At 56.0% G+C, this 18,143-nt stretch overlaps 1 protein-coding gene across 2 annotated transcripts in view; it reads right to left on the reverse strand.

Annotated features, from left to right (window-relative positions):
* The window catches only part of Acox3 (acyl-CoA oxidase 3, pristanoyl), a 37,214-nt gene extending 22,405 nt beyond the window's left edge, over window positions 1-14,809 (reverse strand). For both annotated transcript variants that reach the window (XM_047566495.1, XM_047566494.1), the window contains exons 1-7: window positions 14,668-14,809; window positions 9,079-9,236; window positions 8,465-8,698; window positions 7,712-7,786; window positions 7,255-7,344; window positions 6,321-6,464; window positions 1,609-1,697 (exon numbers count right to left, since the gene is read on the reverse strand). In XM_047566495.1, coding sequence (XP_047422451.1) covers window positions 1,609-1,697; window positions 6,321-6,464; window positions 7,255-7,344; window positions 7,712-7,786; window positions 8,465-8,698; window positions 9,079-9,222 — 776 coding nt within the window. In that variant the 5' untranslated portion in view covers window positions 9,223-9,236; window positions 14,668-14,809. The remainder of the gene's footprint in view (window positions 1-1,608; window positions 1,698-6,320; window positions 6,465-7,254; window positions 7,345-7,711; window positions 7,787-8,464; window positions 8,699-9,078; window positions 9,237-14,667) is intronic.
* Window positions 14,810-18,143: the final 3,334 nt, after the last annotated feature.

The raw sequence follows: 18,143 nt of genomic DNA on the forward strand, positions 1-18,143 counted from the left end.
CTCTGCCCAGGCCCAGGCCGCCTCCTGCTGCCCGTGCGGGGAGACGCGGGCCCAGCAGGGGCTCCACCTCAGAGCTGCTTGGCTCCTAGGCTGACACCACTGCAGTCGGAGAGGGGCCTGCCGGCTCTCGAAAGAGCTTGGCCACTCTCCGGGTCCACCGAAGGGTCCAACTGGGTGCAGCGGGGACCCCGTCCACCTGGAGATCATCCGATCTCCAGCAGCAGGAGTTGGTTCAGAGGAGCCAAGTTCAGGGTCATTCTGTGGTGTTCCAAAACGATGCTGGCTTCCAAGACCCATGGCCGGCGAGCAGGGGCCTGAGGTGGCACCACCCTCAACAGAGCAGTGGCAAGGTTCCACCTGTGGCTCAACCTGCTGTGATGGCCCAAGCAGAGATCAGAGAACCTCTCCCAGTCCAGCACCCCAACTTCTGGGGAGGGAAAGGTGAGAGGAGGTTTCTCCAGGGCGGGTGCCTGGCAACCACCTGGCCCAGCTGCTCTCTCTGGAGGGACCACCTCCTCCTCGAGGCCCAGACACCCAACAGGAGTGGCCCAGCAAGAGCCTCGTGGCAGTACAGCCTGGACGCTGCTCCTGAGACATGTGCAGGACGCAGGACTTGGGGGCCCCTGCTTTCCCTGTGCCCAGGAGATCTCGTGGGCTGGGCTGCCCCAGAGCCAGTGCTGGGTCCTGTGAGCAGGGTGGGGGAGGCCCTGACACAGTAATGGCCAGGAGACTCTCCTGGCTGCTCTGCAGGACCATGCAAGGGCCCCGACACAGGCACAGGCCATCGTACGGATGAGGACCTTGGCCAAGAAAGTCAGTGGAGGCGGCACAGAGCTCAAGCTGTTGCTATGCCACACCCGCAACTCAGGGAGACTTCCAGACACCCTCCCAAGCTGGCCACCTACCCTGGGGCCTCACACTGTGCGGTCTCCTCCCCCACCTGCAAGCCTGGCCAACCCCAGTCCTCCGGCCACCTCTCGCTAAGCATGGGGTCTCGCCTGGCCATCAAGCTCTCACTGAAGACTTCTCAGGCTCCACCCCAGGCCAGGGTCTGCAGGGAGCTCCAGGAGCACCCCCACCCACATCAACTCTGCCTCCGCCGTGCTGGGGAGGGGCCAAGACCCCACCTGTCCACGGTCTTCCGCGGCACTCAGCCAGTTCCCGCCCTAGCCGGAGCCTCTGCCAGAGCCTCTGCGCAGCTTTCCGTGGGCGAATTAAACAGAGCAGCCAGTGACCCCTCCAGGTTGCGACGCAGGATCCCCAGGACAGAGGCACACCAGGCACCAGCCCCCCCCGGGTTCCAGGAGCAGGGTGCTGAGGCTGAGTCCCAGGACCAGCAGCAGGGAGGCCACCAGGCACACAGCCTAAACCCCGCCCAGGGTGGGCCCCCAGGTGGAGGGAGGGGGCGGGGCCTGCCCTGAGGCCTGGGAGTGCCACCTATGGAGGGGACAGCTGTGCACCTGGAGGCAGGGAAGGGTCTCTGTGGCCTGGGGCAGGCTCACAGGAGCCTAGAGGTGAGGACAGCTCTGACGCCCCAGAGAGGCTGGTCTCTGCCCGGCTCAAGTGAGGGCTCCGAAGGGGCAGCTCCAGGACCACCATGACACTCACCCGTTGTCTAGCCCGTTCTGCCCAAGCTTCTTCCCTATGTCGCCAACCATTACCCCCGGCATGGGAAGAAGGGTCTTTGGGTCCCGAATCTGTAAAGTGATGGGAGTGAAAAATGGCCCTCGTTAGGATCATAGGAAAAGGAAAACGAGGTTCCAAACCCGAGGTTGAGCCAGGGCTGCTCGGCGGGGCTGTGGGTTGCAACCTCTCCTCCAGGAGCGTGAGGCCCACGTGCTGCCCTGGACCTGGGAACCAGCCTTGTGCAGAAGCAGGGTCTTTGCAGATGCTCTGAAGGCTGGTCTCAAGACGAGGGCACCCCAGACACCCTGCTGGGCTCTAAATTCAACAACAAGGATCCTTACAAGGGACCAGGGGAGGCACACACTCAGGAGGCCACGTGACTAGGGCAGAGGCAGAGACTGGAGAGAGGCGGCCACACTGCGAGGACTCCCGGGAGGCAGGGATGGGCCTCCCACACAGCCTCAGAGGCAGCGGCCACTTCACCTGGATTTCAGACAGCCAGCTTCGGAAATGAAATCAGTGCCCAGCCTCCAGCCTCCAGAACCGAGGGAGCAGCTGGTCACAGTGCTGTGGTGACAGCAAGGGGACAGACTCAGGGCTGATGGCACATGCTGCCTGAAGGCCACCTGGAGGGTCCTGTTGACATCCCAGAAAGGACCTCCGCAGGAGGTGGACAGAATGATGGAACATGCCGTGAGAGACAGTCAAGGCTGCGTGCGGCAACTCTCCACTCACGCGGTAAGTTTCCAGAAAGCCCGCTTGTCTAAAAGCACGCGGGGCAGCTGGGCGACCGGCCCTCGCCACCGCTCCCTGAGCAGGACCCGGCTTCATCTGCCAGACTGTCAGTGCAGGGACCCCGGCCAGCACAGGGCAGCCACCTCCCCGCCCATCCAGGGTTCCAAGTCTGGGTCTGGAGATATGTGGCTGTCCTGGCTAAGGGGCAGCACTCGCACCCCGTGGTGAAGGCCAAGGCCGCCAACGTCCGAGAGAGCACAGGGCAGCCACAGAAAACTCCAGAGGTGGAGAGGAGGAGAGGACAGGGCAGGGCTCAGGGGCAGGGTGTGCTCAGGATGCCGGGGACCTGGGTTTCATCCCCAGCACCACAGAAGAAAAAAGAGAAGAAGGAAGGAAGGAAATACTGAAAGTACACCACTTGAAGTTTACCTATCTGTGTGTACTATTAGCTTTTATTTTGTAGAACAATTATCTATATAATTGATATAAGAAGGGCCAAAATGCAAACATAAGGCATCTTTTCCTTTTTCTAGTCTTTCAATAAGGCTCAGTAAAGATTTGGAAGCAAATTTTTAAGAATCTTTGAAATAAATGCCATTTAAAAAGCAGTTTAAGAAGTAGACATGAAGAGGTGTATCGCTGGGACCCTGAGCGTGCCCAGAGGCTGCGTGCCAGAGCCTGGAGCGGAGGGGCCTGGGGGCCGGCCTCTCGGGCAAGGCCATAGGAGGCGGGCTAGCCCAGAGGGTCGGGACCCAGCTCTCCTTTGCCTCCTGCCTGCTGGCCACCATGACGCAAACGGCTCTGCTCTGCACACACTCCCCACCATGATGTCCTGCCTCTCCACAGGCCCAGATGACACAGGGTCAAGTGGCCATGGGCTGAAATCTCTGAAACCATGAGCCAAAAAAATCCTTCCCTTCTTTAAGTATATTTTTTCAGCTATGTTTTTTGGGGGAGAGGGTACCAGGAATTGAATTCGGGGGCACTCGGCCACTGAGCACGTCCCCAGCCCTATTTTGTATTTTATTTAGAGACAGGGTCTCACTGAGTTGCTTAGGGCCTCACTTTTGCTGAGGCTGGCTTTGAACTCACAATCCTCCTGCCTCAGCCTCCTGAGCCACTGGGATTATAGGCGTGCCCCGCGCCCGGCTATGTCAGCTATTTTGTCACAGAAACAAAAATCTAATACAGGGAACTGGTGCCAAGAAGTGGAGCATTTCTGTGACCATACCTGACCATGTACGGGTTCAGAAGCCTTTGGGACTGGTTTGCAGGAGAATTCGGACAAGTTTAGTGAGCAGGTTAGGGGAAGCCTAGAATGTTGCAAACGGAGCTTTATGCACAATGCCGGTGTGAGCACGGAGACCGGGAGGCTGACGGGAACAGACGTAAAGGCCAGGCTCCGAAGCTTCAGGAACGGGCCTCTGCTGGGACCGGACTGCCGCCTGCTCACGTTGCCTCCTGACAGAGCTCGTCTACGTTTTGTCTTTCCTGACATTGTGTGCGAGGCTGAATTTAAAGGTGATGGACTAATTAATCTGGCAGCACAACATTCAGGTAGTGGCATGAGGTTTGCTGGCTGCTTGTAGCCAGATTTACAGTGAGAATAGGAACAAAAACCAGGGTGGAAAGATTTGAAAATTTTGCAGTTTGGCCACAAAAGAAGTGCATTTAGGGTTATGGTCAAGGTGGGAGTGACTGCTAAAGAGATCAGTCATGAAAAAGAAGCCAAGCAGTAGGAATCATCCAGACCCCCACAGCAGGCTCGAAAGGGTGGACGTACAGATCCACCTCAGACAGTCCCTTGAGCGGCTCGCCCCAGGGCCCCTGCTCACACAGGCCACCCAGAGAACCGCCTCCCTGGACCTCACTTCTTCCCGTGCCCCCGGCCGCGACGCTCACAGGGCAGCCTAGGCATTGGCCCCGAGGTTTTGCGGGCATTCAGGGTGCAAAAGCTATGGGGTTGTGGGGCTTCCACCAGGTTTCACAGGAAATCCTGAGAGGCCAGCAGAGTGCCGCAGGCCCCAGAGGGCAGCGTGCGAGGCTGTGAAAGCCAAGCCAAAGCCGCAGCGGATCCCAGGAAGCCGGAGACGTGAGGAGTGTGGAATGCCTGCCGAGGGGAGCCGCGGGCAAACAGCCTGCCCGGAGAGGCCAGGTGCTCTCAGGTAGCAGGGTCATGGGGCGCTGCCCAAGCCCTTGATTCTGTTTTATTTTTTGGTACCAGGGTTTGAACTCAGGGGGTGCTTTGCCACTGATCCACATCCCCGGCCCTTTCTTATTTTTTATTTTGAAACAGGTTCTCACTAAGTTGCTTAGAGCCTCACTAAATTGCTCAGGCTGGCCTTGAACTTTCGAGCCTCCTGCCTCAGCCTCCTGCCTCAGTCTCCTGAGTCGCTGGGATTACAGGCGTGTGCCACAATGCCCAGCTGCCCAAGCCCTTTAGAGCTTACATCACACCAGTATGTGCCCAAGGTGCCCGATATGGAACTACAGGGTTAAATTTTGCCCTTCTGTGTTTTGGTCTTGCTTTGGCCCAATTCTTTCTATGCTCCTATTCCTCTTTTTGGATTGGGAATATTTATCCTGTCCCACCACTATATCTGGGAAATGTAACTTGTTTTTTGATTTTTATAGGGGATCACAGCTAAGAGTTTGCCTTTGAGACTCAGAGAAGACTTTGGATCTGGACTTTTGAACAATGATGGTAGTGTGAAGACTTTGGTCCCTCTTGGAAATAAACTGAATGCATTTTGCATTATGAGGTGGACATGTGACAGGCACAGTGACACAATGCCTATAATCTCAGCAATTTGGGAGGCTGAGGCAAGAGGACTGCAAGTTTGAGGCCAGCCTCAGCAGTTTAGCAATGCCTGAAGACACATACCAAGACCACGTCTCAAAATGAAAAAAATTTTAAGGCTGGGCATGTAGCTCAGTGGTTAAGTGTTGCTGGGTTTAGTCTTCAGTTTAATTTTCAGAAGGGAAGAGAGAGAGAGAGAGAGACAGAGAGAGAGGAGGCTCTGGGGCCAGGGGCAGGATAATAGGGTTTGATTCTCAAATGTCTCCCCAGGGCCGTATGCTGAGGTCTCAGCACTATTGGGAGAGGATGGAGCCTCTAGGGAGGGGGCCTCACGGAGGAAGCTAGGCCCCTGGGGGCATGTCCTTGAAGGCGACCTTGGGACCCAGCCCCTCCTTCTCCCGCTGCTTCCTGACCACCATGAGGTGGCGCCTTTGCTCCACACGCAGTTCCACTCAGACCCCAGTGATGGGGCCCAGTGACCATGGACAGAAACCTCTGTAACCACAGATCAAAACAAAACTTCCCCTTAACAGTTAATTATCTCGGATGTCTTGACACAGCGACAGACAGCTAACACAGGAGGAGGGAAATGATAAAAACAATTGATATTTTTCAAGTAATCAAACAGAAAAATACTGCAACGAGGCTTTCAGCTCATTTAGAAATAACGATAACGTAGTGATTATCAATATCCTCATAACTCTTGAATCGAGGAAAGAGTTCTTAAGCTAAAAGTAGAAATAGCCAATGTCAAACTTGTCTCCAAAGTATCTGATTGTGCCAGTTCACCTGGCACTTCCCGGACTCGAGAGCCTAACGGGCCCTGCCTCCCTGCAGGCACCAGCAGCAGGGCCCCCAGGAGGCCTCGCCGCTCCCCTGGCCCCCGCCTCTGCCTCGGATGTCAGCTCCCCAGGCAGGACCCACAGTGCCCCTGCATGCAGTGGGCTTCCCTGGACGCCTCAGGGACAGCAGGGTCCTCTGAGCATCTCAGCATCAGACATCACAGCCTCCTGCACTGCGGCCCGGGGCCTGGGGCCTGGGCTCCTGAAGAAGGCCCTCCAGAGGAGGCGCTCCCCGAGGCCCTCCAGGCACAAACCTGCACTCGCAGAAGCCACGGGGCCTCAGGCCATGCCCTCGCCGGTCCCACCGGGCACCCTACCTGCACCACGAAGGAGTGCAGCCCGTGGCACTGGCCCTCTGGCGTGTGCAGCTGGGCAAACACCACCGCGTGAGTCGCCGTCTTGCCCATGTTGCCAACCCAAAACTTGGCAGCTTCGAAGTCGGGGGAATGTAGGACGAACTCCTGCACGAGGAGAGTTGGCTTCCATCAGCCTTCGCAGCACATGCCAGCGGCCCTCCCTTCCCCAGGGGCTCCTTCCCTGTGGTCAACTTCTTTGCCAGAGTCAAAGGGGGGCACGTTTTATTTCCTTTTCTGCAAAGTGGACCTTATTTTTTAAGCAAAGCATATTCCAGGGCCTGTGATTTACAGAAAAACCTCTCTAAAGAAAATGATGAGCTACATTGCAAACAATAAAATGTCCGTGAAATATTCTGTCCGCTGGCAAGCCCCAAGGGCTGCTCGACGTGCCCTGCTCCACTTCCCACGTCCCTTCTGGGCTCCTCCGGAGCGACAGCCTCTTTCACGCGCTGTCTCTGGTCTACGAGCTCCAAGAGCAGGGCCCTCCCCACACCCAGGGGCACCATGGACACGCAGGAGGGTGAGGGACAGAGCTGCGAGCGTCAGAGTAGCCGCCTCTGCCGGCTCAGCGCACCGAGCCCAGGGCGGGCGCGGCCAGAGGCCGACCTCAGGACTACGCAGGAGCCAGCCCTGGAGTGGGCGTGCCCACCCCAGCCGGAGCAGTGACTGAGGGAACAGTGGCTCCCTGTGGCATTCAGGACACACACCAGAGCACGGTGGAGCCCACCCGGTGTGGGCATGGCACCCGCTCCCCAGCTCAGTAGTCAATGTGCATGGTGTGGGCACGGGCCTGAGGACGGGTCTCCTGGTCAGCTGCCACCTCCTTCCCACACTCCATCTGCTCCCACCAGGAAGGGGCGGGGAGGGGCCCACCTGTTGGGCAAGGGGCACTTACCTGGGTGGCAGGGTCGTAGTGGGCGGTCGTTCGGATGGCCTTGGTGTTGCTCCCGTGGCTCAGTTCAGTCAGAGCAAAACAGCCAAAGACCTGAAAGCCCAAGTGCAAAGTGACGCGAGGGGAGTTGCTCCTCAGGGCTGCCACCTCTGCCCCACAGCACTGACCCCAGACGCCCGTCCTCCTTCACCTGCTTCACCAGCTCTGCCTCCCCTAGGTCCCGTGCAACCAGGTGCCCCAGCCGGCGGCCGCCCCTCTGAATCACAGGGCAGTGAGGACTGCGCCAGGCCCTGGCCTGGGCGGAGGCAGAACCCACACGCTGGGCTCCAACTGCCCTGGTGGCTGGCCCGAGACTCCCCTGAGGTAGGATGGCCACGGCCTCGGCCCTCTCCACCACTCTCCAGGGACAGGGAGCGTGCCGGCCGGTCATGGCGGCCCTGCCCTTACCTCCATCCCTTACCTCCATGCTGAAGGCCTTTTCGATGTACTTGAGGTGTCTTTCAGATCCTGAGGTGAAAACTGCCCATCCGAAAACCTGAAAGCAACATCGTCGTGTAAACAGACGGGGCTCAGGAGAGCTGCTGCTCAGGACCCTGAAAGCCCACGTGAACTGGACACCGCCCTCTGGCTCCTCACCACCACGCTGGCTCAGCGAGGCCACGCGAGGCCCCCCAGGGTCCCAGGCAGCGCTAACCCGGGGTCTAGCTCCTGAGGCTCATCTGCCCAGGAGCATGGGCCCCAGCCAGGCAGTCTGCAGTCACCTCAGGCCTGAGAGAAATCCTGAGCCTGAGAGAGGCCAGGAGACTGGAAGAGGGGTGGGAAGGGACAGAGGGGAGGAGGGCAAAAGGCAGGGAGAGACCCCACCCCCAACGCACCCCTGGACAAGGGCCACACCCTGCCGAGTCCCCTACGAGTACAGGGGAAGAAGGCAGTGGCCGCCTCCCTTTGACCCACTTTTCTTTCCTGCTGGTCTTACACACACACACACACACACACACGAAGCAAAAGGGAAGCAGGCCCCAGACCCTCTCCTTCGGGCCTTCAAGGCTCGCGGCACCACGTCTCTCCCAGGGTGCAGCTTTGCCTGCCCAGCTGGGAAGGCTGGGTTTGCCGCTGCCACACGGGAAGTGCCGTTGGCCTTGGGAAGCAGCAGCCGGGGCTCCCAGGTCTGGTTGCATGTGTCCGTGCACACTGACCCATGCGGGGCACTCACCAACAGGTGGAGGATGCACTTGGCCGCCAGGGACCAGTCGTACATGCCCAGGCAGTGGATCAAGGCCCAGACCCTCAGCGGGCTCGTGGCCAGGTTTTCCACGCTGAAGAAGCCGTACTCCAGGACTCGCTTGCACCGAAGGAAGTTGAGCTCCCGGTACTTCTCCAGGGGCAGATCGGCCCCACGGGAACGGGCGAAGAGAGGGTCCTTCTCCAAAGCCGAGAAGATGGTTTTCTGAAAATGCAGGAGACGGGATGGCTCGTTTGGAGGTAAGGACGGAATTTCATCTGCTTCACTTATACAGGTTTCTCAAGGCCACGGGCTGCCTGGGACACAGTCTGAACCAGGACCACCCGGAGGGAGACGGTGTCATTTCCAACTGAGGGACACGGGACTGGAGGGACAGGACCTTAGGCTACGGGTTTGTTCCTATCTTTCTGGTCAGCTCCCTGAGGCCTGCCCAGGGCTACGAGGAAGAGAGCAGTTCACAGTGGCCCAGGATTAGCATCTCGCAGAGGAGGACATCCAGGACGCCATGCAGCTCAGAGCTGTAGACCCGTTTCTGCCGTGGACTAAGCCGTCCCCAGGATACACCACCGTGCCCCAAGGCTCACCTTAAAGCGGACCACGTCCTCGCCTTCCAAGAACAGCTGCAGCGCTGCACCGCTGAAGGAGGCCCGGGCCCGGTACCTGCTGAGGGGCCCTCTGGGGAGGTCTGGCCACAGGGCACTGTCGCTTCCTTTGAAGGTGGGCGCCATCCTCTGCCGTCAACCTGTGGAGGACACCACCTGAAGCAGAAGACTGCATTCCTGGCCACATGCCACCACCCGAGCAAAGCAAGCCCTGGCCTGAGGGATGGCAGGCGGGGCTGCACAGGGAAGGGGCGCCCATCTTCCAAAAGAGATCACCTCCACTCCTGGACAAAGGGTGACAAGGACACAAAAGAGAGCTAAGAGTGGTTCTGGGGCTAGAGCTGTGAAGGACACTGTGAAGGACATGGGAAGCAGGAGGCAGCAAACAGTTGGTGGCAGGGGAGGAGTCCAGAGGGTGTTGGGGCCTTGGGTTCCTGTAGCCTCGGTTTAGCCTGAGGACATGCAGGACTTCCCCGGGAGTCCAGCAAAGCTGACCAGTCCAGTCTGGCCACACACGACAGTATGGGATGTCCCTGGACACAGCTACCTGACACAGGCTATCTGCCCCAAGCCTTGGTCCCGTTCTGTCCCTAACATGCAGACACCTGGCTCTCCACTAAGAGAACAGGGCCTTCAAACAAGGAATTGGGGCATTTTCTGAGTAGGCTGGGCCTCTCCCAGGAGCCGTGGCTAATGGAGGCTGGAGGACAGAGGTCGTGGACCCAGCTCCACACAAGCCAGGAGTTGAGACCCCGGCAGGGAGTTAGGGGACTTTGAAATGCTTCTAGGCGACTGCTGCCATGGTCCAGAGTTGGACTCTGCACTGGACAGTCCACAGTTCCAGTGAGAGGGAAAGAAGGGACATGGCCACCGAGCACCTGCTTGGGCACCAGGGACCCTGCCCTCTGCAGACAGTTGCCAGGAAACCCTCCTGCACTGTCGCTGTGGAAACACGGAAGGCTCGCTTCTCCCCTGCCTTCAGCAGGGCAGGGGTAGAGCCCTGCAGTGCTGACGCAAGTCAACTCCAGGAGACTGCCCAGGACACGCGAGCGGGGCAGGCTAGGGGCAAGCGAGCACGAGGAGCAGAGCAGGCGCAGCAGGCAGGAGAAACCTCCCGCAAGTAAGCTGTCCTACGAAGAGACGGAGGAGTCTGCGAGCTTTAGCCAGACAGAGTGCGGCGAGCAGGCTGTGCCCTACCAGTGGCTCCGGGATGTGCACCAGAGCAGGTCAGGCTGCGTCTGCTCTAGGGACGCAAGGTGTGCAGAGCAGCAGCCTCAGGCCTGAGCGACTCCACGGTGTGCAGAGCAGCAGCCTCGGGCCCTGAACGACTCCACGGTGTGCAGAGCAGCAGCTCTCGGGCTGTGCCCGCCCTGAGCAACTCTGCCATGTGTGGGACGGCACCTCTCAGGCCGTCCCTGCCCTGGGTGACCCCGTTGTGTAAAGCAGTGTTTTGCAATGAGCTCCTCCATTTTGAGCACAAATTCCACGGTAGATAACTTCACAAGTAAACATCCACCTGTTGCCCGGCACCACCATAAAGCACAAGCTGATTTAAAAGAAAAAAATATATATACGTGCCAGCCAGGCACGGTGTCACCTCCCTCAGGAGGCCGAGGCAGCAGCATATCAAGTTCAAGGACTGCCTGGGTGTAAAAAGTGCAAAGGGCTGGGGGTGGGTTCATGGATAGAGAACCCCTGGGTTCAAGTCCCACTACAAACAAAAATCCCCAAACACACACAGGCCAACTATCAAAGTCAGGAGCACCTGGATCCTGGGGGTCCCACGTCACATCAAGACGGGGGCGTGTCGACCCATCAGACGCCACCCCCTCACTCAAGACCCCTGGGCTGGACACAGCAGCACTGACTCCACACTGGCCACTCACCACAAGCCTTGCCCAGGAAGTTCTCCACAGCGGCAAACCCCTGGTTCTGCCCCTCTGGCTTCGGCTCGGCGGTTTCTCCCAGCTGTGGCTTTGCACAGCCGCTCCACGCGGGACCCCCGCCCAGAGTCTGCACTGCTGTCCACCCGCCTCTGCCTTGACAGCTCAGTGGGACTGGTCTGTCCTGACCCCTCTGACCACCCACGGCGACTGACAGCATTCGCCTCTCTTTGCCTGGGCGCCTTGACCCTGCAGACCTTCTGCGACCCCTCTCTGCACGAAGTGTGCCTTGAGTGTCACAGAGACCGTAAGTCGAGACTGGAATAAAAGACCCGTGTTTGCCCAGCCTGTGGCTCCGGGGGACCCACCAGGATTCCGTGAATCCTGCGAATTCTGACATTGGGGAAAGGCACACACATGTTTGTCCATGTTAGTGACATAGCTCAATCATGACACCAGGCCCATTAAAAAGAGGAAACTCAAACTCCTAACTGGGAATCAAGGAGGGAAGTTAGGGCTGACCTTAAAGAAACAAGCGTACAGGAGAATCCTGCAAAGCCCGGATGCCAGCTGAAGAGATGGTTCAAGGCAATGGCCAATTCCTAAGGAGACACGACCTGCCAAAACTGATCTGTGAGAAGCAGAAAATCAGAGTAGACCTACAGTGACTAAAGAAGCCGCGTCAGCAGCCAAGAAACTAGGGTCCAGTCGTGATCTGCCAAACACTCAAAGACAAATGCCAAGTATCCACAAACTTGTCCCCAGAGCAGAGGAGGTGCCCACACTTCCCAAGACATCCCACAGTCCAGCACGACCCTGACACCATGACCAGACAAGGACATGGGGCCCTGCATGCTCAGATGCAAAGCCCTCACCTGAACCTGGCAAACAGAATCCAGCAACAGATGGAGAAAGCGCAGTTGAGGGGAGGGGGGCAGTTGAGGGGAGGGGGGCGGAGTGAGGGGGATTCCCCTGGGAGGGCACCCGGCTGCCTTGCCACAGGGCCACAGCAATGGGGCCAATCAAATGGCTGCACTGGAACCTCAAAACTGTAAGCCACTGTTTTTATAATCTGACTATCTCGGGAGTGGTGGTGATGGAAACCAAGTAGCACAATCCCCACACAGAGCTGCTTTCCTAGAAACCAGCAATTCCTATCAATGTAGGAATAAGTCCTCTCTGCTCCGACCCTTCCATGGGTGCTCCGCTGCTTTTGACAAGGGTGCCATGATCAATCAGTGAGAACAGTCCTTTTCAGCAACTAGAGTTGTGGCAACTGGACACTCACATGCAAAAGGACACACACATAATGCAAGATTTAACTCTGTGACCCACAGATCCAAAGGTAAGAGCCCAAACCTTAAAACTCAGAAGAAAACACAAGCATAAATCTTTATAACCTTAGGTTAAGTAAAAAGGCTTAGATCCAGTGTCAAAAGCACAAGCAACAACAGAAAAAGTAGGTAAATAGATTCTTCAAAATTAAAAACTTTGCCGCAAAAACCACCATCAGTAATCTTAAAACTCAATAATAAGACAAATAACCCAAGTTAAAGTGGGCTAAGGACTAGAACAGTTCTCCAAAGAGACACACAAATGGCCAACAAGTTCATGCAAAGACGCTCAACATCATTAGCCATCGAAAGCAAATCAAGAATGCAAAGAGCTCTACTTTATCACCATGAGGATGACCTCATAAAAGAGACAAAAAATAGCAAGTATTGTGCAGGATGTGGAGAAGCCAAATCCTTGTGCCTGCCAGTGGGGACAGAGGATGGTGCAACCACATGGAAAGACAAACTTGAAGTTCCTCAAACTGCATGAGCCAGCCCTGCTCCTCCTAGGTATACACTTCAGAGGACTGAAGACTTAGGTCTGCACGAAACCTGGACATGAATGTTCACTGCAGCATTGTTCGTGATAGCCCCAAAGTGGAAACAACCCAAATGTCCATCAGTGGATAAAGGCATAAATAATATATGGCAGATCTACATATTAGAACATTACTCAGTCACAAAAAGGAATGAAGTACTGATTCATGACACAGCATACATGAACCTCGGAAACATGATCTCAGTTCAAGAAGCCAGTCACCAAAGATCACATATCATATGCTTCCTACAATAGGAAACATTCAGAATATGCAAATAGAGAAAGAAAGTAGACTAGCAGCTGCTGGGGGAATACAGATCCACTCCTAATGGGTCCAAGGTCTCTTTCTGGGGTGATGAAAATGTTCCAGAATTACATAGTAGTGAGGTTTGCACAACTCTGTGAATATATAAGCAACCACTTAACTGTACAGTACAGACCATGGCGTGTGAAGTATATCTCAATAATATGGCAGAAAAGGGGGAAATAAAGCGCCACTCGCGGCAGAGGCAAGTTCTCCACACTACCCTGGACATGCTTCCTCCCTGTGGCCAGCGCAGCACTCCTCCCCTTCTCCTCCTCCTGTTCCTCGCAGACCCTTGTCCTTAGCCACCCACCCCACGCATCCTCCCATCCACAGAGATGGTCCTCGGTGTGTGGAGAGCTCCCAACTCCATACCTCCAGATGTGTGCTCATTGGCTGCTGGCTGGACAGCCCTTTACTCTCAAGTCCTGGAGGCCCTCAAACTGAAGGTTCAACACTGAATTCACCCCTGACCCAGCCTGTCCTCCTGTAGGCCCAGTTCCACACTGCCGAGCTCCCTCCTGGAAGTCCCCTACCCATGACACCCATAGCCAAATGCCGATCAGGCACCACTCTGTCAGCACCTCTCCCATATAGGGCCCTATTGAACACAGCATGAAAACCTCCCCCTGCCGAGGAAGAACTGTGTGCAGGTGATCACTAGGAAGTTTGTAGCCTCAGGGGCGCCTAACCACCCAAGAACTACCAGGTTGCTCATTTTCCAGGTGAAGAAACCAGTTTCTTCTTGAAGTGAAGCCAACTGCCAAGTCCTACAATTGTTATTAGGCACAGCGACTCCAATTTCCTCTGGTCCCATGCCACCTGAGCTCACAACATTGCTACACCACAGCAGGAGGATTGCGAAGCAGACTGCCTGGGTTCAGATGCCAACATTACAGCAAGGTGCCTCTCCTGTGCTTCAGGGGCAGTACAAGGCAATGCTTGGCCAGTGTGTACTGTCTACAAGAGGTAACACAATAGATACTGCAACAGTGGCTGGCACCGAGGTAAGCAGTGGCTTTAACATCTCCGGCAATCGCTGCTGCCAGTTCTTTCTCTTAAAAAAACAAAAACATGAAACACTATATTTTTGATCTGAGGTCCCGCACAGGAGCCCCAACACACCAGACCAACCAAAATGCTCCAAAATCTAGGTTCTCAAAACTCCATTTTTTGCCGGAACCTGGAGACTTCGGTCCACCGTGGCCTCATTATGAGGAAGCCCCCTCGGCTTCGACCCTTACAGAAAAGAGACCCGGGGTGACCTGCGGCCTGTTCTCCACCGTTCTGCTTCCTGGTTCCACCTTCAAGTCCGGTGTGGGGAGGTCACTCTGCAGCCCGGGTGACCGGGCCTCGTCACGGTCACCTCCCGCTAAACCTGTCCTGACCGTCTCGGGACACCTCTCCGCGGCGCCTCCGGGTCACAGCCCGGCCTCGAGGTCGCCTCCGCAGGCCCGCCGCCCCACGCCCGGCCGTGCAGCGCGTCCGCGTCCGCGCCCGCGCAGGCCTCACCCCGGCCCGCTCGGCTCCGGCCCCGGCTCCGCACCGCGCAGCGCACACCGCAGGCTCTTCAGGGGCGTCTGGACGCCTCGACCGCAAGCAGGACTCCGCTGTCAGCCCTGAGGCCCCGGCCGCTTCGGGGCGTGGCCTGCCGCTCCGCCCCGGCCCGGCAAGGGGCGTGGCCCCGCCCTTCCAGTAGGGGCCTAGCCCTCCCGGCTCCGCCCCGCCCCCGCAAGGGGCGTGGCCATCCCCTCTCCGCCGTCTTCGCCCCGCCCATCCGGGGCGAGGCCTGCCCGACTCCCACGTCTTGGTCCCGCCCCGTGGCGTGTCCTGCACGCCGCTCGACGCCACGGTTCCGGGGCGTGGCCTGCCGGTCCACCGGACGTCATTGAGCCGCACCGCCTCCGTTGCCCGGGAAACTCCGCCGCCGCCGCGGACGACGTGCGTTGCCTCCAGTAGCAGGCGCTCTGCACGCGAGTTGTTCTCAGATGCTTTTTGCGCGGAGTTCCTCCTCTGCGCCCTGCCGGGGACCCCTGCACAGGAATCCTGCGTGGCGGTTCACCTTGCGGATTCCCAGGCCCACCCCAGAGCTGCTCCGTCGACCAGTAGGCGGGCGTTTTCAAACCAGTAAGCCTGCCCTAGTGCTCGCCGAAGTTTGAGAACCGTTGCGGCACGGTTCCCCAGAGGGCCCCGGGGCCTGAGTCCTGGCGGCCCAGGAAGTAGCCTACTCGGGAATACACACTTTTCTTGGTTTCTGTCTCACTCCTGCATTTTGGGATCACCTCTACATTTAATTGCCAGCACCCAAATTCTGTCTCAAGTCTGTTTAAACTTACAGACAACCAACTGGACTTGGCGGTTTCCCCTATGAAGAACAGAGAAGTACAAAGGTTTCCATGTAAAGAGAACTAAAAGATGTGTAGCGTGGTTGTGGGGAAGAGAAACATGCTAAGTTGAATTTTAGAGATGTGTCAAGTTTGAGACATGGGTAGCATATCTGGGTGGTGGTGTCTGTTGTTGGGAAAGTCTCCTTCTAATCCTGCTCTATCCTTAGTTCCATGAAAACACTGTTCTTCACACTTCCCACTCAAAATCGTCCTGTAATTACAGATATTAGAACTTTCTTGTTGAAAAGCAGGAGGGATTAAAGGATGAAGCAGTGTCCTGCCAGGCAGTCAGCGTGGATGCCCCATCTCAGCCAGCACTTCCAGAGGCCTGGCATTGTTCTGAGCTCATAGGAGTGGTAGGATTGCCTGCAAACCAAATCAATCAGTCCAGCAAGAATACATGCTGCTAATTTGCAGATGTTTGGAGATACTGTTGAGTCATATAACATCCACTCATTAGAGAATTCACACCTTTAGATCAGAATGTCTGCCCAAACACAACTATTATGTTAGGTTCACATGTTTTATTAACATAGAAAAGCATCATTCCAATTTGGAAACTGTCAGCCTAAAATGAGTGGTGGAGAGATGGGTTCTCCAACACAAAGACATTATTTGGGAATGACAGGGGATTGCAGTCTGGGATATGCATGCTATGGTAGTACAGGGCATCTAAGAAGACATGGGTTTTTAGAGGTAAAATAAGGAAGGTTCCATACGTTCTTTGGAAACACTCATCCTTGGCTACAAAGGTCAAAAACTAGGCTGGTGTCAGTCTGAGGCCGAAGGCAGATGCTGGATAGGCATCCTGACAGAGGTATCTTTTGTGCAAGGTTGTGATTTTGGCTGACCCTTTTGCGATAGTTCTTATTACCAGGAAAATGTGCATAAGAATCATCCTCCACACACCAAGCCTCCACACTCCATTTTGTTAGGGTTTGATATAAGTAACCGTGATGTGTTGCATGGGGAACAAGCCTTCCACCCAGGAGCCTTGGGAAACATCTAGATCCAAGCCATAACACTGGAGATGCCAACGAGGTCAGTTTAAGAAAACAAAAGGGGGTTGGCTGTGTCCTTGTTTTGTTAGTGGTTTCCTGGTGAAACAGGGGAGCTATAGGTGGAGCAGCGCCTGGGCTTTGCTGCTGAGTGATCCACGGCCGTCCACTGCAGCTGTCATCAGACCCGCCACCCACTCTCCTGTTCCACCAGCCGCTGGGCACACCTGTCCCCTGCTCAGGCTTACTTGTCTGCCCTCTTGCCCCACAGGCACCTGCAACCACTGCATTTCAACATGCAGAACCTACAGTTCCTCCCAGCGGTGTCCACTTGGCTCCCTTCTTCCTCTCTCCCACCTCCCACACCTCTTACGCTGGTTCAGATTCACAGGAAAGTGGTGGGGGATGGAGCCACTGGGTCACTGGGCTGGGAGTGGGTTGCCAATTCTGCACCACATGTGGCTCTGCGATACCTCTGCCAGGGCCAGCACCACACTTTGCCATGTGGAGGTCACACTCAGATGGGCAGCAGAGCATGGCCGAGAGAAAGAGCTGGGGATGACAAATGTGGTTTTGTATAAGATGCACATAAAAAAGGCTGAAGCTTTAGTCTTACTGGTGGTAGGAGTCAATGGGAAAAATTTTTGCACTCTAAACACATTCAGACCAAAGTATTTTTTGACCTAACAGGAAACTTGGAGAGACAGGCTCTCTGGAGGCAGCAAGTTTACTTGGGATAAGAGGGACTGCAACCAGGACTTGCAGCCCTGTTTCCATCCCCTGGCAGCTGGAGGCTTCTCAAGAGCAGGGCCTTATTTACCTCTGCATCCTCAGGGCTTGGCTGAGGCCCGCACGCATTTGCAGCTTAGGAAGATTTGTAACTGGTGGCCTTCTGGCTGCCCCAACCAGGCCAAACACCTCTGAACAGTGCTGGGGTTGAACTGTGCCCACCCCCTGCCAAGAGATATTCGTAAGTCCTAACCTTATCTAAGGTCTGTGACCTTACTTGGAAAATAGGACCTTGGCAGATGAAACCAAGTTACAGTGATGTCACATGATATCCAATATGAGTGGTATTTTTGTTTAAAAAGGGACTCAGAGAAACAGGGAGAGCTGTACCTCAGAGCCAGAGGCTGTAATGAAGCAGACAAGCCAAGGAGTGTTGAGGACTGCTGTAAGCAGCAGGAGCTGGGCAGTAGGTTCCACCTCAGAGCCTTCAGACCTGTGGGAGAATGTGTCTCCATTTGTGGTAATTTGTCACGGAAATCCCAGAAAACTAACACAGACCACAGAAAAATCAACTATGTGAACAAAGACTGAGTGGGCTGGAGCGAACAGCTGTCTGAGACTGTATTACTCAACTGTCTTTTATTTCACTCCACATTTGGTCTGCGCTCCTCACTCATAAATCACAAGTTAGTTTTCACCTTTCTTTGATTCTGACAGAGATCCTGTGGGTTACAGTAAACTCCCATCTGTAATGTACAAAGCTGCCCTTTCCACTGCATCCATTTCCCTGCCTCCCAGCTACTGTCAGTCTGTGAACATCCTAGCTAGCTATTGGTTCATCAGTCAGCTTGCAAGTGTCCTTCTGCGTTATTGG

The sequence above is a fragment of the Sciurus carolinensis genome, chromosome 10 (genome assembly GCF_902686445.1).
Source record: "Sciurus carolinensis chromosome 10, mSciCar1.2, whole genome shotgun sequence".
Lineage (NCBI taxonomy): Eukaryota > Metazoa > Chordata > Mammalia > Rodentia > Sciuridae > Sciurus > Sciurus carolinensis.